Source organism: Sarcophilus harrisii, chromosome 3 (assembly GCF_902635505.1).
Source record: "Sarcophilus harrisii chromosome 3, mSarHar1.11, whole genome shotgun sequence".
NCBI lineage: Eukaryota > Metazoa > Chordata > Mammalia > Dasyuromorphia > Dasyuridae > Sarcophilus > Sarcophilus harrisii.
In genome coordinates this window covers 165,124,171-165,149,520 of record NC_045428.1, presented here as the reverse complement: position 1 = coordinate 165,149,520, position 25,350 = coordinate 165,124,171, and the positions used below count along the sequence as shown (strand labels likewise).

The window sequence follows — 25,350 nt, the reverse complement described above, 5'->3', positions numbered from 1 at the left end:
CAATCACCTAAAATGACATCAGATTATGGTTTAGACGATGCAGGAAGCAGAGAAGCAAAAAGATTGCCAAAATGCAAAACCTCTAGGTTTTAAATAAAGAGAAACAAGTGGCTTGGATAATATAATATCTTGATGACTATAATCAGATGTCCTTATAGCTCTTACAAGCATAATATAATATAGAAAGAGGTGTGTCATAAGAGTAGAAATTGTATCATATTTAAATTCTGTATCTGCCATAGTGACTAGTCTTTGTTTAAAGACTGACTGACTTTGACACTACTTAAACTTTAATAAATGTTTGCTGTGTTGAATTGAAAGGTGAATTGAAGTGGCATCATGGGGGATTTGAATGCTATGTTAATAAATCAGTTAACAGACATCTACTACAACATCTACTACATATCAGCAACCTTATTCTGCAAAGGGAATACAAATATTAAAAAGGAAAGTTCTTTCTTTCAAAGAAATTACATTCTATAAGAGTATATTTAAATAGAAAATATATATAAAGAAAGACCAAACTAAAGAATCTGAATTTTAGTTTGTAGGAAATAATCATGGATTTTTGAATAGGGAAGTGACATGATCTGTTCTATATTATTTCATATGTAAATTCTTTACCAAGGCTAATCTGACAAACTACTTGAAATAGAGATGTTAATGTCTGTTAATTATCTAGGTTCACTGAAAAGTTATATTTACTTACCCAGAGTCAGAGGAAGGACTTAAAATGAAATTTATCAACTAGATGGTTGTTCTGTATCCATGATGGTACACTTCCTCTCTATTGAATGGTAAAGGGTACTTTATGGGTAGGAATTTTAGGGATTATGGATGTTTAATCAGGGAAGTATTTTGGGATCAGTAAAAGGTAAACTCCACAGTCTGGGAAGCCTGCTTTGCCTATGCATAGGACTGACCCTATACATAGAATGGTTTTAATTTTTAATTAATTTAGTTTGGTACAATTTTAATACTAGCACTGCTACTTTTCTGGATGTCTTTAGGTAAGTCATTTAACTTCTCTGGGGTACAATTTCCCCTTATGTCAATTGAGAAAATTAGATTCAGTGCTCTTTTAAAATTCATTTCCATTCTTGTTATTCTATGGCTTTACCAATAATGGGATGCAAGTGTTGTTTTTTTTTTTAAACTACTATTTTTATTAAAGCTTTTTATTTTCAAGACATATGCATAGATAATTTTCAACATTCATTCTTGCAAAACCTTGCGTTCCAAATTTTCTTGCCTCCCTTGTCCTTACCCCTCCCCAGATGGCAAGTAATCCATTATGTTATACATGTGCAGTTCTTCAATACATATTTCCACAATTATCATACTGCATAAGATAAATTAGATCAAGAAGGAAAAATTGAGAAATTAAATAAAATGCAAGCAAAAAACGATAAAAAAGGGAAAATACTATGTTGCAATCCACACTCAGCCCCCACAGTCCCCTCTCTGGGTACAGATGGCTCTCTTTATCACAAGACCACTGGAATTTGCTTGAGTCACCTCGACGTTGAAAAGAACCACATTTATCAAAATTGATCATTGTATAATTTTATTGTTGCTGTATGAATAATCATACAGCTTGGTTCTGCTCAATTAGCTTAGCATCAGTTCATATAAGTCTTTCCAGGCCTCTCTGAAATCATCCCTGTTGATGGAACAATAATATTCCATAACATTCATATACCATAACTTATTCGGCCTTTTCCCAAGTGATGGGCATTCAATTAGTTTCCAGTTACTTGTCCCTACAAAAGGGGCTGCTACAATCATTTTTGCGCATTGGGTCCTTTTTCCTTTTTATGATCTTTTTGGGATACAGGCCCACTAGAGACACTGCTGGATGAAAGGATATGCACAGTTTGATAGCCCTTTGGGCATAGGTCCAAATGGCTCTTTAAAATGGTTAGATCAGTTCACAACTCCACCAACAATGTATCAGTGTCTGTTTCCTCACATTCCCTCCAACCTTCATCATTATTTTTTCCTCTCATCTTAATGAATCTGACAGGTGTGTAGTGGTATCTCAGAGTTGTCTTAACTTGCATTTCTCTGATCAAGAGTGATTTAGAGCACCTTTTCATATGACTATAAATGGTTTTAATTTCTTCATCTGGGAATTATTTTTAAATACCATTTTAACCTGTCAATAAAAAGTTATTATAATAAAAAAAAAAAAACAAATACCATTTTAACAATGCATTGTATCTTTGGTTGCCACTTAGTGTTAAAATTAATGGTTAATGGGAAATATGGTCACAAATATAAAAAAAACTTAAAAATCTCTCTTCATCCCAGTAAATGTCAGAGTCCCACACGGCATGGAAAATGCCATCCACACTATTGACTAAATGCTGATGGAAGTCTATACTATTTTCACTTTTTTGGGGGGTGGTTTTCCCCTTTTGTTCTAATTTTTTTCACATGACTAATGTGGAAATATATTTAAAATGATTGTACGTGTATAACCTACGTCAGTCTGCTTGCTGTCTTGGGGAGGGAACGGAGGGAGAAAAATTTGAAACTCAGAAATGCACAAAAATAAATTTTGAAAACTATCTTTACATTTAATTGGAAAAAATATTAAGTGAAGAAAAGGACTACATCCAGCAGAAGCCGCAGCTAAGAGAGAGAAGAGCTCCGCCCCTCGTCTTTTTCTGTTTAATTTGTGAGGGGAACAAGCTGAAGAGACGGAACCTTTACCCCGGTTGGAGGAGCCAGGGGGAGGATGTGAGAAAGCGGGAGAGGGAGGCTTTAGGCAGTTGCACCCACGGCGCCTGGGGGGAGGGGGGCGCGGCGTGAGGGAGCTAAGCATTGTGGGGATTGCCGGTAGTTTCGGCGGGTACTGTTAAAATGGCGCCGCGGTTACGCGCTGTCCCTAACCATTAGGCGAGCGGCCGGCAGCGGAGGGTGCCTTAGACCCGCGTGGGTGGGCAGGGGGAAAGGCGAGCAGACCGGCCGGGTGTGAGGGCAAGCACGGCGGCTAGAGGTACAGCTGCGCGCCAGGGGAGAAGAAGGGACAGGAGTCAGGTGAAGGAGGAGAGGGCGGGGGGGAGAGCGGTGGTGGCGGTCCTCTCTCCCCCCACCCCCGTGGGCGCGCGCTTCCACCTCTTCTCGCCCCCGCCAGCCCCGCGCCAGGATGGCGACTCCGGATCAGAAGTCCCCGAATGTGCTGCTGCAGAACCTGTGCTGCCGGATTCTGGGCAAGAGCGAAGGTAACGGCGCGGGAGCGGGGGGGGAGGGGGGGAGGGAAGCGCGTGCCTGAGGTGAGCGGGACGCGCGCGCCCGGAGGAGGGAGGCGCCTTTCACGCCTCTCCCCCCCCGGGCCCCTGCCGCAGGGGTCGGGGGCCCCCGAGCTAGCGGAGAGGCGGGCGCGCCCGGCAGCCCTAGCTATCTCTGCCTCAGCTGGAGCCGGCGTGGGGCGGGGGCCGAGGGAGGGGGCCTCCCGAGGAAGGCCGTCTCACTGCGCTCTGCGCTCGCTCCGGGCCGTTCTCTTGTCGGCCGGGGGTAAAAGTGGGGCGGGCAGAGAATTTATCCCCCTTTTTGAAGGTGGGGGTGGGGAGGTCACGTAATGAGGAGGGGAGGGCAGACTTGTTCGGTTCTCTGGGAAACTTGGTGGGTGGGGTTGGAGGGGTGAGTTCCCACAGCTGCGCAGGAGTGGCTTCTACGGGACAGCCACCCGTGACCAAAACATGGTCACGTTGTGGAAGAGAGCTGAAGGTTTGCCCGTAGGTAAAACTGAACTGGTTCAGTAGTTGGACCTCTGCGTGAGGGACTTTATAAATAACGAGAGGATGAATTAGTAATGGAAATGCCTGGAATTTCCTGTCATATGTGGCTGTGGCCCCTGAATTATTTTAACCATCACAGTCATAAACGTGAAGCCAAAAACCATATAGCTACGGTATTAAACAAACCTAAAGAAACCATCTCTCTTCCCTAATTTTCTGGAAAGATTTTGATTATAGATCCAGTGATGAAAATTATAAGACAAAGCTAGTTAAATTTCATTATGTTCCCAGCTTAGCTACCAGGTGGAGAATTTTTTTTTTTTTTTTTGCCAGAAGCAATTTATAAAATTATTTATGTGCAGAGGAGAATTTTTTTTTTTGCCAGAAGCAATTTATAAGATTATTTATGTGCAGAGGAGAATTTTTTTTTTTTTTGCCAGAAGCAATTTATAAGATTGTTTATGTGCAGAGAATTTTTTTTTGCCAGAAGCAATTTATAAGATAAATAATCTTATATTATAAATATTATAGATATATATAGATATTATAAATATTATAGATAAATAATAAATGTGCAGATTCTTGTGATCTTGGGATCTATCATCACAGAAGGATTACCTGCATTAATGAAATCTTATCCTTGGAAATATTGAAATAAATTGTTTTTCACACTTAAAACTAATAACTTTTTAAAAAATTAACCATTTTTGCTGATCTCTTCAAAATGTGGCACAAGCATCCCTGCCTTCTTAAAAGAAATATGCTGAACAAAATTAAATCTGTTCTTAGTGACTTAAATCATCATTATGATAATTAATGCAGTATTCTTTGGGGCCGAGGAAGGATGCTGGGCCCTTTGCCCCTAACAATAATACCCAAACCTTTATGGGTTTCAGAATCACTTTACATAATTGCTTCATTTAAACTCATCCATTTTTTTGAGGTAGGTTGTGCAGATATTATTAACAATCCCATTTTTCAAATGAACAGGTTTACTAAGTTTAATTTGTTCCTAGTCTAAACTAAATGGTTTAGTTGGAATTCATGTTAAACTTCAAATTTAACACTTTATTGGGCTTTTCTGCACAAACTTAAATTTTTCATAGTGTTTTTTGCTTCCTTCTGTATCATCATTGTCCACTTTTCACTATTTGCAGTATGTACCTTCAGGATTTCTGCTAATTTATTACTTGTTAACCTAATTTATTGCTTTTAATCTGTGATCTGACAAAATTAGCTAAATTTGTTAGAACTGTTTTAATTTCGAATAAATAGGCCCTGAATAAGAGCCTTAGAGGCTCAGATATGAACCAGAGATAAGGTTTGTCTTTTAATTTTGTTGCTTAGAAGTCTTACTCAGGTTTTTTGCTGTGTTGTGGATAATTGAGGCTAAGTGAGGTGATATGCTTATGTGTAAATTTATGTTTCTATATGCTAGTAATTTTAAATAATATTTGTTGTTCCATTCTGCAGAAGGAAAAATAGAAATGATCAGTTGCAACATTTTGTTTAAAATATTCACAGGATCATAGGTTTAAAGCTAGAATGACCCTAGAAATTGAGTCCAACCCCTTGACTTTACAAATAGAGACAGAATTTTGCAGAGATGACTCACATCACAAGTGCCAGAACTGACATAGGAGACCAGGGCCTCTCTACATCCAATTCCATTGCACCACACTGCCTCTGGTGTATATGTTTCATAGCATTTTTAGATACAATTTATTTAAATCCTGGTTAAAATGTTTATCTAGTTAGACTTTTTGAGTGGTATGTAACAAATACTTGATATCTTTTTCATAACAGTGCTCTTTATGAGGATCTGCTTTTGATGGAATAAAAAGAGCTTCTAACTTCTTTTTAAAGTGTATTTTTAAACTACTTTGGCATACCTATGAACTTTCTGGGATATGCGTGATATATAGGGATAAAGTCAACCTGTAATATTTTCTGCCATCTAGCAGTTCATATATGTATGTGTATACAGACATACATACAATACATATATACTTAAACATATGTATGTATAAATATATGTGTTAATATATATATATATATATATATAGTGGTATCTCCCAACAGTATTTTGTGACTTTGTATAGTTCAGTTTCTGCAGTGTGTAAATAATTATGCTTTAGTGTTGCAGGCCCAAAAAATGTAAGATGGACTTCCTCTCCTCAGGTAGACTGGCTAGATAAAGCATAAATACATGAATAACAATATTAGAGAGAAGAGTTCATTTTAAAAGAAAGCTTGTGATTAATTTCCAAAGTAATATACAGACTCTTTTATAAGAGATGAAAAAAAATTGGACTCAAATGGATTAGGATGCCTTCATGGTAAATGGAAGGGGGAAATTGATCTTATTTTGAAACATGAAATATGATTGAATGAGATGGAAGATAACTTACAGGGGAAGAAATAATATGAATGAAGGTTTGGAGGTGGAAAAGCTCAAGACATGCTGGGAAACAGTAGATTAGTTATAGTTATATAGTTATATAGAAAGGTAGTTTGGGGGACAGATTTTGGAGAGCCTCAAACTCTAGACTAAGGAGCTTTGTAGACACTGTAGACATATACGCGCATTTTTGTGTACCCTCACATAGTAAATCCTGCACTATATATGGAATTGTGCTTGAGTTCTAGTTAGCCCTGTTTTTCAAAGAGTAAATGATAGCCTTTGAAATGCTAGAATCTTAAATATTTAACATCCTAAATGAAAATCTTTTAAAAATATTTTCTTGCATTAAGCACAGTATGCAATTTAACTTTTTCATGATGATTTAGAGACATAATGAATACGAGTTTTTATGATATGGTATATCCAAATAGTACTGAAAGGGTATTAAAAAGGTTCTAAGGCTTTGGAGCTTAGTTTTTTGAAACATTCCTATCACTTTCTTTGGGTCATTTGCCTCTTTATTTTAAAGGAAGACTAAACAAGTATCTGTAACTTTTTTAACCTCTTCGATAGTGAAATATAGTTTGCTATTATGAAAAATTAATTAATAGAATGATGAAAGTTCTCCTTATTTTCTTCTAGAAAATGTAACTATTATTATGATTTTATTTATCAGCATCATTCAGAATAATCACTTATGATTTGGCTTTTGTGATACTGCTTTTTTTAACCATCTCAATTTCTTTTCTTTCTTTCTTTTTTTTTCCCATCTCAATTTCTTTTGCAGGGTCATCTATTTCTTATCCATGTATGGGTATCCCTGAGGGCTTTTGGGCTTTTTATTCCATTGTCAAGTTCATCAGGCTATATGAGTATAAATATTATCTCATCTGAAAATGATCCCCAAATCTATAATCTAGCTCAAATCTCTTTCTTGAACTCTTAGCACTGTCAGTGTTTTTTTGGCATCGAACCATTGACATCTTAAACTTATAATGTCCAAAAAGAACATCATCTTTTGCTATCATTTATTCTGCATTTCAATCCATTATCTCCAGCTTCCTTTTTTTTTGGGGGGGGGAGGGGATAGGACACCATCATTCTTTTCTTTGTACAGATTTACTACCTTGGAATCATCCTTGATAGCTTTCTCCCTTTTGTTTCTCAGTAACCAATCCCTTATCAAATTTTGATTCTATCTCTTAAGATTCTTATCTCTTAATGATTCTATCAAATTATTATTCTTAACATACAGATCAGACTATGCCACTTTCATGCTCAAAAGAATCTCTAATGCAACTTGTAACTTCTGGGATAAAGAATCAATTCTGTAGTCTGTTATTTAAAACCTTCTACAAGTAAGCTGTCTTTCACCTTTTCCATCTTACTTCATATGAATTCCTGAACTGTATGTCACACATATCCCAGAAAGTTCATAGGTATGCCAAAGTAGTTTAAAAATATACTTTAAGAAGAAGTAAGAAGCTCTTTGTTATTTCATCAAAAGCAGATCCTCACAAAGGGCACTGTTGTGAAAAAAATGATATCAAGTATTTGTTACATGCCATTCAAAAAGTTTAACTAGATAAACATTTTAACCAGGATTTAAATAAATTGTATCTAAAAATGCTACTACCAGAGGCAGTGTGGTGCAATGGAATTGGATCTAGAGAGACCCTGGTTTCCTATGTGAGTTCTGCCACTTGTGATATGATCCATCTCACATCTCTGCAATTCCCCCTGGCCTACTAAGTATTCCCTGAAGTTGGCATTCTGACACCTGCTTGAAATCTTGTCTTTCTTCAAAGCTCAGCCCAGATGCCATCTATGAGAAGTCTTCTGGTTCTCCTCTCTCACTCATTTCTTAGTTCTCTTTGTTTTTTCTTATCTTGTGTTTATTCATTTTTGTACATGTTTTTATATTCCCAGTATTATGTAAGCTCCTTGAGGTCAAAGGCTATTTTGATTTTCCCCTTTTTATTCTCAATTCAAATCTGCCTTATTCACCATAGATGTTTAATAAATGTTTGTTGAGTTGAACTGAAATAATCTGTGCTTCAATATGTTTTTGTGAGGTAATACCAAAGCCCACAAATCTTTGATGGCATTTCTGAAACAAGGCACCATAGTTTTTTCCAAATCCTCTTTAATATTTGACTTTGGATAGAGTTACTAGTACAAACAACATTAAAAATAGCGCAGTAACAAATTTGACAGGACTGTACATTAGATCATTTCTTTTCTGTTATATTTATGTTTTTGATAATGCCCTTGTTCATTGATTGAATCAATGAAATCATGTTGGCAAACAGGAAGATGGTAAAAGTATGCTTTGATTTCTAAGGAAAGCTCTTCAATTGTTTAGCAAATAGATAGGCTGTTTTGTTTTCAATAGCTTCTGAATGCCACTCTGAAGTACTCAATGGCCATAAAGTAGCTTTTTAGCACAGGAGGTGCAGTTTAGCCAATTAAAAAATTTCAGTATCCCCAAAGAGCCTAAATATTACCGTGTTGACTGCATATCCCTTAGCTCATTTTATTCTTACATTGACATTGTGAAACTAAGAAAGAAAACTTAGGGTATTCTTATTTGATAGTTAAGGAAACTGAGACACTAGCTTAATTTTTCTAACTCCTTTACATTTTCAAATGTACAAATAGCCTCTCTTTTGGGAAGATGTAGAATCACAATGACTTTTCTGGTTATTTGGGGGAAGGCATTCAGTGAGATAGGACTCTGTAGTGATAAGATAAAGAGAACATTTTGTGTCTACTAGTGGTAATTCATTCAACAAATAAATGATATGGATAGCTTTTGATTTGATATCACCAGTATCTAGTGTAGCGCTTTGTACAGAGTAGGTTTTTAATACTTTCTGAATGGATGAATGAATGATCAGTATACTAGGTACTCTGTTAGGCAATATTTAGAATATGGCTTGAGAAGGCAAGTAGGTTGAAAAGAGACTAAAGCACTCAATATTTTCAACAACTGTTTAATAAATGAATAATGTGGCTGATGTAGTAAATGATGTGGTTATAGGCACCAAATGAGAGTACCAACTATTGGGGTTTGGTCATGTGAAAAATTCATGATGGCCATTCTCTTTGGTGCAGAAGAAGTTATAGACAAAAGAAATGGACACAGTAGGTACCAGGAATGGTAAATATGAAATAGAGTGGGAGAGCATATAATTGGCAAAAGAAGGTTTTCTTAATGATGAAAAGACAAGTTCCTTAATGGAACTCACAATTACTCAGAAGAAAGGGAATACCTCATGAGTTTGGGGCATGCCCTTAATTGCTAGGCTAAATCCTAATGCTGAACCCAAGAGGACCTTGTAAGTTTCTCATGAGAACCTGAACTTAGCCTCACACACTAAATCAAAGTGACAAGCATGACCATAGAGTGACCCTGTCTTTTTGTTCTTTTGCTTACTTAAGCATCATACCTGTGAAGTGCCTCTATAGATAAGATTAGTTATTGTTCTCTGAAAATACTGACTCTGGAAGGTCCCCTTAAGCTCATTCCCATCATTTGTATGCATCTGGTTATTGCTTTAGGCTGTGAGAAATATAATTGTTTTGTATTACAGCTGCCTGATGATCTAACTGATGGGGGTGAATTCTGAAACTGTGTTCTCTTTAATCTGTAAAAAAGGGGAGATTGGCGTCTCAGGCCCTCTTTTGGGAAAGCATATTTTCTCAGACAAGTTAAGTGGCTTCATTCAGTTGGAGATCTTGGTCAAACTACCCTCCATCGATCTTTTGAGGGTGGCCTGGATCCCCTTCAGGAAATTCCCAAGACTGGGGAAAAAGCCTTCAAAATGATTTTATTCATTTGGAGATGTGGGCCTGGTATTCCTGTTGGGTGGCTTGAAATTCCCAAGATAAGTACGCTTTTCTACTGGAAATCTATGCCTGGGGGCATTGACAAACATTGAAGGAATCTCAATTGAAGGAATCTATGGAAGCCCTAGCCCCAGACTACCAATAAGAGATAACTCTGAACCCCAAATCTTTGCAGAAGTTTGAAGCAGGATTATGCCTTGCCAAGGAATCTGCTGCCTGCCAGGACTCTTTCCCGCTATGAAGATACCTTCTTCTCTGCAATAAAATGCAAGCAAACAACAAGAAAGAGAGTGAGAATGGTTTCCAGTGAGAATCAGTTTCCAGTTTCTTGCCACTACAAAATAGGCTGCCCCAAACATTTTGTACATGTGGGTCCCTTTTCCTCTTTTAAGATTTATTTGGGATATAATCTCAGTAGAAAAACTGGATCAAAGGGTATTGCACAGTTTGATAACTTTTGGAGCATAGTTCCATAGCTCTTCATAATGGTTGGATCCGTTCACCACCAACACCAACAATGTATCAGTGTCCCAGTTTTCCCACATCCCTTCCAACATTGGTCATTATTGTTTCCTGTCATTTTAGCCAATCTGACAGGTGTGTAGTGGTATCTCAGAGTTGTCTTAATTTGCATTTCTCTGATCAATAGTGATTTGGAGCACCTTTTCATATAATTACAAATAGTTTCATTTTCATCATCTGAAAATTGGCTGTTCATATCCTTTGACCATTTATCAATTGGAGAATGGCTTGAACTATTACAAATTTGAGTCAATTCTCTATATATTTTTGAAATGAGGCTTTTATCAGAACCTTTGAATGTTAAAATGTTTCCCCAGGTTATTGCTTCTTTTCTAATCTTATCTGCATTAGTTTTGTTTGTACAAAAACTTTTAAAATTAATATAATAAAAATTATCTATTTTGTGATCATTAATGATCTCTAGTTCTTTTTTGGTCACAAATTCCTTCTTCCACAGATCTGAGAGGTAAACTATCCTATGTTCTTCTAATTTGTTTATAATATCATTCTTTATGTCTGGATCATGAACCCAAATGGGCAATTTTTCAACATTGATCCTTGCAAAACCTTGTGTTCCAGATTTTCCCCTCCTTCCTTCTATTCCCTCCCCTAGAAGACAGGTAAACCAATACATGTTAAATATGTTGAAATATATGATAAATCCAATATATGTATACATATTTATATAGTTATCTTGCTGCACAAGAAAAGTCAGATCAAGAAGGAAAAAAAAAACTGTAAAAGAAAACAAAATGCATTGCTTTGATATTTCACCTTTCATAATGATCATTGTATTTTTCCCCAAAAGAACCACAGAATTCTGGAAACTGGAGTAAAATGATGTGAAGCAAAAGACTTGTTTTGTCATTTAACTAAATATGGCAAAAACAAAAACAACCAAAAAAAACCCCAGAATCCCAAACCAAAAAGCCTGTTTTTTGACTGAGACCTAGAGAATTATGTAAAAATGCTAGGGATAATCTAAAGACTGGAAAAATTAAGCATAATCTTGTATGGCATAAGTAAGACATTTTTTTAAAAAAGCAAATTCATGTCAAAAAAGTTTTTTTTTGTTTTTTTGAATTTTTATTGCTATATTTTGTTTTTACATCAACTACATTTTTCAGGGTATTCTTTCTCATCTCCTGGAGATCCATCCTTTATAACAAAGAATTTTTTTTAAAAGGGAGCAAAAGAGAGTTCAGCAAAATGAACAGATTGAACGTGTCACATGCAAAATTCCATGCAGTCTTTCCTCTTCACACCAACCCTTAGCTCAAAGCTCCCTCATACCCTCAAAGAAGTGCAAAGTAATCTTTTCATATCTCTGAGGTCAAATGTGTTCATTATGATTTCATAGCATTGTTTCAATCATTTTATTGCTGCTCTTTTCCTTTATGTTTCTATAGTAATTAATTGTATATATTACTGGTTTTGCTTTCCTTTGCATTAGATCTTTGCAAAGAACTTCTCATACTTTAGTGTATTGTTAATATTATTTTCTTACAGCACAGTAACATTCCTTTGCATTCACAGCTTGTTTAGCCATTCCTCATTTGATGGACATCTTTATTCTCAGTTTTTTGATCTTACAGAAAGGAAAGTATAAATATTTTGAAATGTGTGGGGACTTTTTTCATTAAAAAAAATTTTTTTTTCAATGAACCAAAATCTATTTTCTTTGCCACTTACCCCTCAAACTTTGGGGAGGAAAAACTCAAAACTTTTCTAATAAATATTATAGTTAAGCAAAATAAATACCTTCATTGGCCATATCAAAACAAAACAAAACAAAAAAAACCTATGTCTTATCACCAGACTGTCCCCATACCTGTAATGTGCTCCTCTCTTATTTTCAAAGCTAGCTTCCCTGGCTTTCCTTAAGACGCATCTCAAATCCCATCTTTTGTAGGTGGCCTTTCCCAGTCTCCTCTCTTCAGTGCTCACTCCCTTTTGAGATTACACAGCAACATAAGTTTTTATTTATACTATATATATTTATTTGTAGTTGGTTATATGGATAGTGTCTCCCATATAGTCTAATATGGTCCTTGAAAATAGAATTAGTGCTTTTGTCTTATTGTCATCAGAGTTTAGCAGTGTGCTTTACATAATAATAACAAGTGCTTAATAAATGCTTGTTGATTGATTCATTCTAATTGACAGGAAGTTTTTCTTTACATCAAATTTAAGTTTTTCTTTTTGATCTGTCTGGACTATTGTAATAGTCTTCCCTGGTATAGTCCCTTCTATGTTAACTTTTAGATTTGATTTCTAAAAGCACTTGCTTTCATAATACTCACTTAAAAAATCTTCAGTGGTGCTCAATTAGTTAAACCAGACCTTTTGGTTTCAAAAACCTTATGTAATCTTATCCCATTTATCTATTTAAGAAAAGTAATCAATAATTTCAATTTATTTATTTTTTTATAATTTTTTAATAATTTTTACAAACATTAATTATATAATATTAACAACCACTAATATATTAAATTAATTAATATGTACAATTATTGCTTGTTAATACTTTCATTATTTCCTAGCAGAAATCCTTCATCTTACATAGTTTTATTATTGCCCCCATAAATATGTTACTTTCCACCTCTAGCTTTCCTCATGCTGTTTGATTGATTGAGTGAAATGGATATAAGGATATGAGAGAGAGATTATGACAGAGAAGGAGGGAGGAAGGGTGGGAAATAGAAAGGGTGGGGTGAGAGGGAGAGAATGAATATGTCATATGATATTCACCTTTACAAGCATTTCAGGTTAGATGAATTATTAAGAAATACTTATTAATAAACTATAGACAAAGTACTGTGCTATGTACTTAGGATATACATGGAAAAAGTGAAACTATCTTTGCTCTCAAAGGGTTTGCACTCTAAATTGGGAGAATCAATATAAACAAAAGATCAATTGCAGAGTTGTTGAAGACTTCCTAAGGGTTTAGTTTCAGGATTGGTGGCAAAGCTCAGGCTTCCTTAGTTTGTATCTGTAGATAAGGTAACAGTGTTTAGGGATTTGAATGCTGTATTTGCAGGGTAGAGATGATGTCTTCCATATTATTGGAAGGTCTAGAATTTATTATCTTCAGTTTCATTCATTAAGTATTAATAGTTAAGAAGCCTGCACATTGGGGTATATGAGGCTCAAGCACATATCATTACTTTTCCTGTGCTTTTCTGCTCACTTAATTTTGCTATTCCAGATAATTTTGACAAATTGCTACCAATTTGCTCATATATAGGACTGTGCTTGGGAGTGGGTTCTTTTTACCAGTGGTGTCTGCTCTATTGTACTTCTATCTTGAGCTGGGTTCCAAGATCCTCAAATTTCCATGGTGGGCTCTTGACTCTCAAATTGGCCACATTCTTTTTTGACATAGTTTCCCCAGTGTGACTGTCCTGTATTTCTGTGGCTTTTTGTAGGAAGGAGAAGAAGCTAGGAAGAAAAAAATAGATTAAAAACAAAAAGAAACTATAAAATATCATTTAGACGTCATGCAATTTTTCTTTAATCATTTCTCTTTGTAAAGTCTGTAAAAGCTTTTCAAGTTTAATTGCAAGTCCTAATGCTATTAAAATTTAGATTATTTTTTTGAACCCAAATATTGGAAACATATATGAAGCAAGAGTTTTAAATGTAATTTCTTTTTAGAAATAAATATATTTAATTTAAAAATCAGCAAAAATCCATCTTCTTTGCCTCTTTCTCTAATTTTGTCTCAGATGAGATGGAAAGAAAAACAAAACCCTTATTACAAACATGTACAAATCAAGCAAAACAAATCTCCTCATTGGCTATGTCCATTTTGTCACCTGGTTTTAGGAGGTATGGGTAATTTTTTTTTAAGATTTTTCAAGATCTTATGCCTGTGATTTTTTTTTATTTTTTTTTATGGCATTTATGTACTCCAATGACTTCAAAATGTGTTCTCTTTAGTCTGTTTGCTGGGTCAGTTATTTCTGCTCTAAAATGTCTTATATTTTTTCAGTCTTTAATTTCTTGTCTCATGGTGTTGTGTGGGACAGTAGTGACCATAAAAATAGAGACTCTCAGAGTAAGAAAAACACAAAGACGTTTATTAATGATCTGGGGAGAAAGGCCATTTCTTATCTGACAAGATGTTTGTTAGTAAAAGGAGTGCAGAGCATAAATTGCAAAACATAAGATTAAATAGAACAGACACCTATTCCCCCTTATTAATGGGGGAATGTTCATTCAAGACAATTGAACACCCGCAGCAATTAATTGGAAAATTAACCTGGAATTAATTAATTAATCTGGAAACACCTGCAGCTTTTTAGCTGTAACTCAACTTAAGGCCATATGCCCATGAGAGAGTCTTCACTCAGTTAATACTACACGATCTCTCCTCTTTATTACAGTTTGAATATCTCACACCATTCTTGGATATATTTCCTCAACCATCTTGTTCTCAGTCTCCAATTCCTCTGGACCTGGTTTGTCCTTTTTCTATATTGGGATCCATGTTTTTCCTAATTAGACTTCTTTCTCCATGTTGCTCAGTCTTTCTTTTGTGGAAATCCCAGTCATGTCCCTGAGATTAAATTTTCCCTGTAAAACCTATTTCTGGGCAATCCCATGGCTGCATCCTCCTCTCAGTCAGCCCACCACAGCATCCAGCCTTGTGGTTTCTTTTCCCTTCCCTGTACCACATGGTATCTTTCCTAACTCCACTATGCATTTCCCTACCCTGCTTTGCCCTACCTTACTTCTCCCTGCAGCTAACTCTTTTATGGTGCTAAACCCTGTTCAGGATTTAGCCTGTCAGCTAAGAGTGTGCCCCAGCTCTATGGTGTATTCCCTTTCTCTTGTGAAATTGTGAGTTCCACCAAGAAACTTATAAAAGCCCTTTCCTTGCTAACTATATGCTCTTGCAAATCTATAACAATCCAATACCTGTATCATCTTGTTACTAATTATTTCTACCATGGCCTGGAGTCTAATGAGCTTATTCAGCATACAAATTGAGGTTCTGTACCTCAGCTCTCATCTGAGGCCATCTATCACCCCAACCATTTGTGTCCCCAGTAATTAGCGTAAGTTAGTTATAAAAATGCTTATCAGTCATGAAAATCGGCAACAACAAAAATACTAAAAGAAACATATGTGCATAATATGCAACAAATAGATAATGAGGGCAAGTGCTTATTTAGGATATAATGATCACATATTTTCGGATAGGAAACTGCAAGATTTTACATCTACTGAATACTTTCCCTGATTATTGAAATTTGCTATAAGAAGAAAAAGCAGGTACATGATTATAATCAAAAACTGGTCCTTCAGGCCTCAGTCTACAAGAACATATATGAAAAGATAAAGCATTCTTAGCTTAGTTTAATGATTCCACCTTATAGCCAGACTCAGGAATAATCAGACAGTTTTTTATTCAAAGGAATATCATTGGGAAACTGAGTCAGAAGGATCACACTTTAAGTGGAGGCCAAGATTGTCCTCCCAACTTGTGCCCAGATACTAAGCTCCATTTGTTGTTACAATAAAAGATCAAATTCCTATGAGTAGCTTGTGGCATATTCCTCTCAGATGGTGGATTACTGGCTTGATGATCCATCAGACAATCATATCTGAATTCAAAACTCCAAATAATATCAGCTACAGTCTCAAGAGATTTTTATCTCAGATAGCAAGTCTCATTAATCAAAACTTCAGGTGAATTTAGGTCTTTAAGAATCTCATATCCTGGGACAGCTATAATTTGGTTATCCCAAATTATAGTGGCTCAGTGGATAGGGCACCAGCTCTGAAGTCAGGAGGACCCGAGTTCAAATTTGGACTCAAACACTTAACACTCTTAGCTGTGTGACCCTGGGCAAGTCACTAACCCTAATTGCCTCAGCCAAAAAAAAAAAATCTCATATCCTAAATAAGTATTGACTATACCTTACTTATGTAAGAGATTCATCCTACAAAATTCACAGCTTATCTTCAGATCTAAGTAGATGGGTTTTAAGTTCAACATTATACAAATCATTTTTTTTTAAGATGCTCAATAACCAATCCATATCAAAATATGTTGAGGTATTAATCATGTTCAAAGGGACAAAGACATAAACCACTGTTCTTAGAATCTCCCTAAACAATGGGAACAGCTTTAAACGACTCAATACAATTAACTAAAACTCACAGATCTAGAATATACCAATTTCACATTAAAGAACTTATATCTCAGTTTCTCCACTGGTACGATTTCATTAAAATCTAATCTAAATATTTTGGAGCCAGGCTCTGCCTCTCCAGAAGGACACCTCTTCAATACCTTCTTATTTAGCTTTAGACATATCACACACCTTTCAGATACAATTTGTTTTGCAATTACACATAGCCCATGTGACAAATTTTCTTGTTTTTACTTCTTTGTTGAAGGGAGAAAGCAAAACAATCCTTAAAATTCAGAATATAGGTAATAACTAAATAATTTTGGACCATATTTCACAAAATTTATACCACCTATCCAGCTGGGCTGGCAAAATGTTAAAACACAGTTTAAATAAATTTTTACAAATTGCCCAATATACAATTTACCAAGCAACATAGTAGCTTAAATATATTTCATCTATATAGGAGATACAAACATGTGACCTCTTTAGGTAAGTTATCAGAGAACCAAAATTTCTAACTTAAAATAAAATCAAATACAGATTTAAATTTCTAGTAATAATACTTCAATATCAATGAACACAATATTTCTAAAAATTTCCATACCAGAATAATCAACTTCATAATTTTACTATGCATTAGTTAATAGTTATTATCTCATACAATTTCAGACTCAGAATTCCAATTTAAATACATACACAGCTCCAAAATTTAAGGTGGCAGAAAACTGCCCTTTCAAGTCAGTTCATCAGGCTTTAAAAAAAACTTGGTGGACTTTAGGACCCTAGGGGAAGAGAGTGGAAGAAATTTTGACTCCGGTGTCTGGCTATTGGTTTATGACCTCACCCTCCATGCCAGAAATGGGGGTGGGGGAGAGATATTGGGGCACCAATACAAACCTTAGAAGAATTCAAGCCAGCCAGGGACACCATCTTAGCCAGGATAGAGTTTACAAACCTAAAGAAACTTTGAAAATCCCAGAGAGGACTTTTTTCCCCCCTCTGAAGTTTCTCCCAGTGGGACACCTGCCTAAACAAAACAACAGAATTTTTCTATACATTTTGGTACTTCATCCCAATTCTTCCTAAAGAGCTATCTTCCCAAGGACCCTGGATAGGTTTAGAGCCAGCTACTTTCCTTTCCCAAGGTTCATAGTATCATCTGATTTTATCAAAAGAAAATAAGAGAATCCTTATAGACTCGAATTGCCTAGGATTTTCCCAATGTAAAAGGGAAATAGGAGTCTTTTAGAGACTTTAACTGCCTAAATTCTCCCAATCCCAATCCCAATCCCAGTTACCCAGACTCACCATCTCATCAGTTACTTGGCAGAGGAAAATTCTCTTATCAATAAAAGTCTCTCCCTGCCTAATCAGTTCTTGCTCATCTGGGATGTGCATAACTTACCTGGTTGATTTCAAACTTTTGTCAGCTGACATCTCCTGGGCCAGATTAATTCTCTATCTTTGCTAACCCACTTATCTTTTTGCTTTCTCTGAGTGTCTCTCTCTGGGAGTTTACCTAATCAGAGTGGGAGTTCCTGAGCCGAGTCCAAGGACCACCGGAGGACTCTCTGGAGGGCGCCTGCCTGCCTGCCCAAGGATTCAATACAGGAGAGACCTCTCATGAACAGGAAATATCCCAGAACAAGCTCCCAAACTGTGTGGGACAGTAGCAACCACAGAAACAATCAGAGACTTTCAGAGTAAGAAAAAGCAAAAAGGGATTTATTACTCTCTCTCGAGAAAGGGAATGTTCATTCAAGACAATCGAACACCTGTGGCTTTTTAGCTATAGTTCAACTTGTTATTGCAAAAGTCTCAAGTCAGGTCATATTCCCATGAGAGGGTTTTCACTCAGTTAATCTCAGCTAATTACACAGTGTCATTGGCTTCTGTTTGGTCCATTCTAATTTTCAAGTAGTTTGTGGTTTGGGTAAATTTTTATATCTTGTGTCAAGCTGTTAACTTCCTTTGAATTTTTTCTTCCATGACTTTTATTTCCTTTTTATTCTTTTCCTTCCAGCACTAATTTGTAAAAAAAAAATTTTAAAATTAAAAAAAAAAATTTTGCTTCATCTTTTCCAGAAACTTCATTAAAAAAAAAAAAAAAAAACTGGGTTCCTTCTTAACAGTTACTGTGTTATTGCCCTGTATATCTTGCCTGCAGGCCACCTTATTCTGTTGTTCCTTAGAAACACCAGTTCCTGTCGATGAGAAAGGCTATTGCTCCATGGAATGGATTTTTGTACTCTGTGTAGTGCATTTTTAACCTTTGTTCTTCTCATGGTCATTCTCTTCCTCCTCCTTCCCCTCCATATCATGAATTCACTTCTTTAGGTTCATGTTCTCCCATTCTTCTGGTTGTCATTTGCCCCTGGGAACTCTGATTCCCTTTTTGCTACTATTATTTCTTACATTATGTCTTTCAGTTTTTGTTTTTCTAGACCTATAGATAATCCTCACATTCTGAGTATTCCGTCTTCAAAGATCAATCTGTTTTGATTTTATAGACATCATGTTTTCTTTCAATATTATTGGTTTTTGCTTCTCATCTTCTTGATGATTTGCATTCCCAATCAATTATTCTGTCTTGTTTTTTAGGTGAAATTTGCTATGGTGAATTCTAGTTTTTACATTTAGGCCATAAATTCTGCTTTTATAGTTCTTTTCTTTTAAACCATTCAGGAATATCCTGCTGTGGTTTTGTGATCTCTGGCATCCACAAGGTCCTCTCTATATCATCAGGTGTTGATTAATTTTCTTTTGTTCTGCAATATTTTTTTGTAGATGTTTTAATTTATTCAGCTAATTTGGAGGCCATAATTCCTTCTCTTGTTAATGTTTCCTATTTGTTTTTGTGCTTCTGTTCAAGATCTTAAATTAAATTTCCTTCCTCTTGGGATCTTTGATAATTTGAGACTTTTTTTCCCCCTCATATTCTTTATTTCTCACTTTCTGACTCTGAGTGGTTTCCTTAGGTAGGATCTTAAAGCCACTTCAGATTGCACGTAGGTCTTAATCTTTTCCTCAGGTGATTTCTAAGGGGCCCAAACTGGCCCTGCACATATGCCAGTGTTGTTCTCTTAAGTTTAGTGGAATGCCGCTAATAGCCTCACACAGATATATCATCCTATTCTGTTATGAGCCAGAACTCTGAACTTGAAACAAGTATTCTTACAAGGTACTAAGTGGAATTGATGAGACAATGGTTATCTAGTTTAGCATGATGTTTAATAGTTCTCTAAATTCAGTATGATTGATTTAATCTTACAACAAATAATAGTTTCCTAGTGATATAATGATTGGTTTATACTCAGTGTAGAACATATAAGCTGAGAGCCTCAGCTAGATTCATTCAGAGGGCAGAGAAGACAGGTGGGAGCTCAAGCTCTCAGAACCAAGGAAAGAGATTTATTTCCACCTTCAGTCAACCTCTTGGTGGCTTTCCTCGGGGACTGAGAGGCTTGGAGAAGATAAGCAGACTGGAGGCTGAAGCACAAGCCCTTGTACTCAGATGCATTCATCCCATCTCACACCCTGTGGTAGCAGGCTCTCTTCCCTGGCTTCTCCACTGAAACCAAGACTCCGGAAGGCTTCTAAGAAAGCTAGCTGAAGCCCTAGGCAAGGAGACAAGATTTTGAAGGAGACAATAAAGAATTTGAACTTTTAACGCCTGGCTATCCTGGTGGTCATTACTCTTCTGAAAAGAAGGCTGCCCCTGAGACTCCCCAGAAAACCGAATCCACCAAGAAAATTAAACTATTCCATTTGTTTCTGTTCCTCATCTCTCTGACTCAATTCTTTTTATTTCACAGAATGCTACTGTGCTGCTGACCAGAGCAAACTTCTGCCTTGGTTTACCATGGCACTGGGAGAAGTAGAGAATAGAGTTGAGTTCTTTTGGGGTGGGAAGCCCTGCTGCTGTAACATGGTAGGAAGATAAATGATGATAATAGAGAGGTTAGGGATTTGTCTTCTTTTTTGTGAGTTTGTTGAATTGTTATCCTGTTTAGAATTCTTGGTGTTCTAGATAGAAACAGATAACATGTTTCATTGCTTATGACTTTTTAACTGTAAAAGTTACAGAGATAGTGCATGTTGGAGAAAATAGTCCTCCATCATTTTGATTATGTGATCCAGAAGTCTAGGGTAACTTTGTATTTAGACTTCCAGACTCAAATTTGTCCCTAATCTAATCTGGCATGGTTGCCTTAGTTGAACTGAGATATGTTAAAGACTTTAGTTTAAAAAGGCCACAATCTTCCACTGCATCTGGGATCATCATCAATTTTCCTTATTTACATCTGGCTACTGGACCCAAATAACTCCAGAGAAGAAAGTGACTTTGTACCATACATTCTCATTTAAATTTATTTCACTTGCATGTCATGGTATCATGTTTCCGATGTCATGGTCTTCTTTGAGAATGAAGGACAAATAACAACAACATATTGATTTTCTTATAGAGTAGTAAGTTGTATCATGTAACACCATTGCCCCAGTGGTTCCCTTTTACCTGTTGTTATTTAAAGATCTTCTTAGTCTGGTCCTTTTTTGTCTTTCTAGTCTTTCATATTACTGTCTTTTAAACATTCTATGATATAGTAAATTTAAGAGTTTTTGAAGCATAATTTTGCCTATGTGATTCTTGCCTCATAATCCTGTGCTGTCTTTTGGGTCTAATCTTGGATTTAAAATATAATCCCACTGTAACAACTGTATCTAAATGTAAGCCAAACCTATTTACATATCATAATGGGACATATTTCTATTCTCTAACATAGACAATTACCTAAAATTTTTAGGCTACTGATTTCATGATTTTTACTTAGATACATTAAGTCAAAACTAACTTGATAAGGGAAAATTGTTTCTATTCAGGAGCCTTTTAATTTTCTTCAAATTGATTAATATTTACTTACACACATACACACAAACGTGTGTGTGTGTGTGTGTGTATCTATATATCTTTTTTTTTCTCTTTCAGCTGATGCAGCCCAGCAGTTTCAATATGCAGTTCGAGTTATTGGTAGCAACTTTGCCCCAACAGTCGAAAGAGATGAATTTCTAGTGGCTGAAAAAATCAAGAAAGAACGTATGTATTTTTATTAGTTTTTGTCATGACCAGATTACCAGATGCTTCTAAAGGAATAAATATACTTTTTTCATGTATTAGTAATCAGTCTTCCCAAGTAAATTTTAATTATAAATCTTGTTAGAACAGCCAGGTGAAACAGTGGATAGAGCACTAGTCTTGGAGTCAAAAGGATCTGAGTTCAGATCCAACATTACACACTTACTAGCAGTATGACCCTGGACAAGTAACTTAACCCTGATTACTTTTTCTCCTTCCCCCCCTAAAAATTTACAAATTTTGTCGAAAATAAAAGTAATCCAGGCAATTATTTATAATTAAACTAACATGAGATGCTTCTTTTTAGTTGTTACTATTTTTGATAACATAAGGTAGGTAATTTTAAATATAAGATAAACTTAAAAACTAAACATTTATTTTTTAAATATCTTAAGACCTGTATGAAATGTGTTGCTGCCATGATATTCCAAGTAATATAAAATACCAAATGACCTCTTCCAGGGGTGCATCATTCTTCTTATTTAGAAGTAAACCTAACATTAATGCCAGTGAATGTACTAAGGATAGAAGTTAACGCTTCCATCTACTATTATAAATGAAACTTTTAGTGAATTCTGGTTGAAGAGTTAACCAAATAAGGGGAAAAATTAAGTCTAAAAGGATTCTAGATAATTAAATAGTAAATGATTGCTAAGAGACAAGAAGGAAACAAGTAATTATTAAATGCCTATTATGTGCTAGGTATTGTGCTGAGCACTTTATAAATATTATATCATTTGAGCCTCACATCACTCTAGAAAATAGGTGCTATTAATACCCTCATTTTATAGTTGCAGAAACTGAGTCATCCAGAGATTAAAAGACTTACTCAGAGCAACACAACCACTAAATACCTGAGCGTGGACTTGAATCTAGGTCTCCTTGATTCTAGGAATCACTCTATCTACTGTGCCACCTACCTGCCTTCCATTTAGTTATAAAAATGGAAAAGCAATGAAAAACTTGGAAAAACTTGATTCTTAATGTATTTCTTTTGATTTATATTGAGTTATCCATGGAAATTTTACTTGCAGTTTACTTGCATGTTTAATTGCATAGTATCAGTTTACTCTGATATAAGAACTACAGATAATAAATACATTGCTATCTTATATAATTCATGTTAATGAGTAGAGTGTATTATTATTGGAATACTTGTAAAAGAAAAGTAATGTTCTGTATTTTTCCTCTTTAACCAAATGTATGGTTTCCATAAAGGACTTAAATTTTATTTGATTCTAATTTAATTGGGCTTTAGGAGAATATGGCTACCAAGAATATTGTCCTTTCAGTGTCCTATCCTGTCTCCTCTCCATCCCCCCAGGAGCAGCAATAGCTGCTGTACCTGATATTAGCAGCCTTGATTTAAGAGAAAGAAGTGAGTTTCCTCCATGAGGAGCACTCCAGAGCACACCATTCTCCATATTAATTGTAAATTTTCATACTAATTATGTGAATTACCACTATGGGCCTTTATACCAATACTGCAGTATTGTGAAAAAATTTAGTGAGAGTGTGATTCTTGATGACAAATCTCTTTAATGTTCAGCTGTTGTGCTAGTGAATTGAATTGGAACCATTAGCCACTTGATCAGTAGCAAATTTCTCCATAAATAAATGATTCCTCAGTCCAGGTGTGTAGTGCAACTCTGGGGACGTATGAAAGCTTGAAAACTGACTGCACTTTGTTATGAATTTACAAAACACGAGCTATGACTCACAGTTTTGATGATATTTGTGAAGGACCAAGCTAAAGCAATAAACATTAAGTCTTTGTTCTGTTTTGTGTCTAGTAAGGATGGATTATTCCTTCTAGATCTGGTGATATAAGCATTAAAAAGGCATTGTAATCTCCTCTCTTCTTCAGATAGCAATTCAGAAAAATGACGTATTGAGCATCTCAGTATTACGCAAGATAATTGTGAGCAACTAGTATCCTTAAAAAAATTATATTCCAGGACTTTATGGCTCATGCAGTATAATACATGTTGGAGCACAGCTGAGATAAAAATTGGACTAATATCAAGCTTAACTTTATGGAAAGAGAAGTTATCTAGCTGCCACTATATGTCTTTTTATTCTCATATTTTTGGGGTTTTTATTTGGTTAGTCTTATGAATAAAATCTATCAATTGAAATATGTATTTGGACTTTCCTTTACCTAATTCTGAATTAGAAACCGTCTATATTGTGTGAGGAAGAACTCAGAATTTAAGGAGATAGCCTCTTTCCTTGGACAGCTTGAGTGATTAAGTTTTTATGTTCAATCTGCTTCCCCATAACAAGTATAACATAGAGTAAATCTTCTCTACATGACAACCTGTCAGATATTAGTATTTGACATATGTAGTTAATTGATAGAAAATACTTGGGTTGCAATCATAAAGAATGTCCATCTTTGAGGCACATATGATTCTGATCAGGTCATTTAACTTCAAGTCCCTAGGATACATCTAATTAATAGGTGGTGGTAATCTTTGTTGCTGGAGGGAATTCACACAAAATCATAATGAGCAAAATGTTACTTTCTCATATTTTGTAGTTATTATTATTTGGTATTAATATAAATGTCAAGAAATAAACTTTATGACATAATATATAGAGAATGAGTCTGAAAGTTGGGAAGACATAATTTCAAGTCTTGCCCCTCCCTCTTCCACATACTGGTTCAGTGACTCTGGGCAAGATATTTTAATCTCTTACCTATCCTCAGGCAACTATGTAAGACTTGAAAATTTTGTAAATTTTCTTACTTGAATCAGTTTCCTTAGCAGACGTTCTCTATACCAGTAAGATTACAAGTGTGCATTTTTTTTTGAAAAGAAAGAAAATTGTTTGAAAGAATTAAATGCAATAGAAAGTATGTTTTTACTTTCTTCTTCATCCCAAAACTTCTTAACAATTTTAGATTACTCTGAATAGTAAGTTAATAACATTTTAAGAATACCAACACAGTTTAATATTTTTCCTATTTAGCATTTAATATTCTGGCCACACAACAAATACATTACCTGTTTTGTGCATTGTTGTTAGTCTTTTACTGTTGTAACTGACAATACGTAATTACTGTTTTATGCTTTAGGAATATGGCCAGTAGCAGGAGACATAAACTACCATTTTCTTAATATTTTTTGTTTTGCGTAGTAAAGAGATAAAAATGATAGGGAAAGCCGATTTAATTAAAAATTAACTTTCTAGTTTAAGAGTTTTTAAGTCAGTTTTGGTACTTTTTGTTTACCTTACGTAAATGGTGCAGTTTTAGCTTCACCTCCATTAAATAAGGCATTTGGCTTTTTATCTGTGGATTTGAAAGACTAAAATAATAGTAGCTTTATGTATATACTGATTTAAAGGTCTTTAAAGTACTTTCTTTTTTCCTAACCTTGTTAAATAAGTAGTTGAAGCATGATCTTTTTATAGAAGAGGAAACTGACGTTCAGAGAGGTCATTTTAATTGTTCTTGGTTATATTATTAGTAAGATACTAAACCTAGAGTTCTTTACACTAAACCATAAAGCTAATATTTTTTTTAGTCAAACTCTT

At 35.3% G+C, this 25,350-nt stretch overlaps 1 protein-coding gene across 1 annotated transcript in view; it reads left to right on the top strand.

The window, feature by feature from the left end:
- Window positions 1–2,821: 2,821 nt before the first annotated feature.
- The window catches only part of TUBGCP3 (tubulin gamma complex associated protein 3), a 134,845-nt gene continuing 112,316 nt past the window's right edge, over window positions 2,822–25,350 (top strand). Inside the window, exons 1-2 of the mRNA XM_031958732.1 lie at window positions 2,822–3,230; window positions 21,661–21,768. Of these exons, the coding sequence (XP_031814592.1) occupies window positions 3,155–3,230; window positions 21,661–21,768 (184 nt within the window). The 5' untranslated portion in view covers window positions 2,822–3,154. The remainder of the gene's footprint in view (window positions 3,231–21,660; window positions 21,769–25,350) is intronic.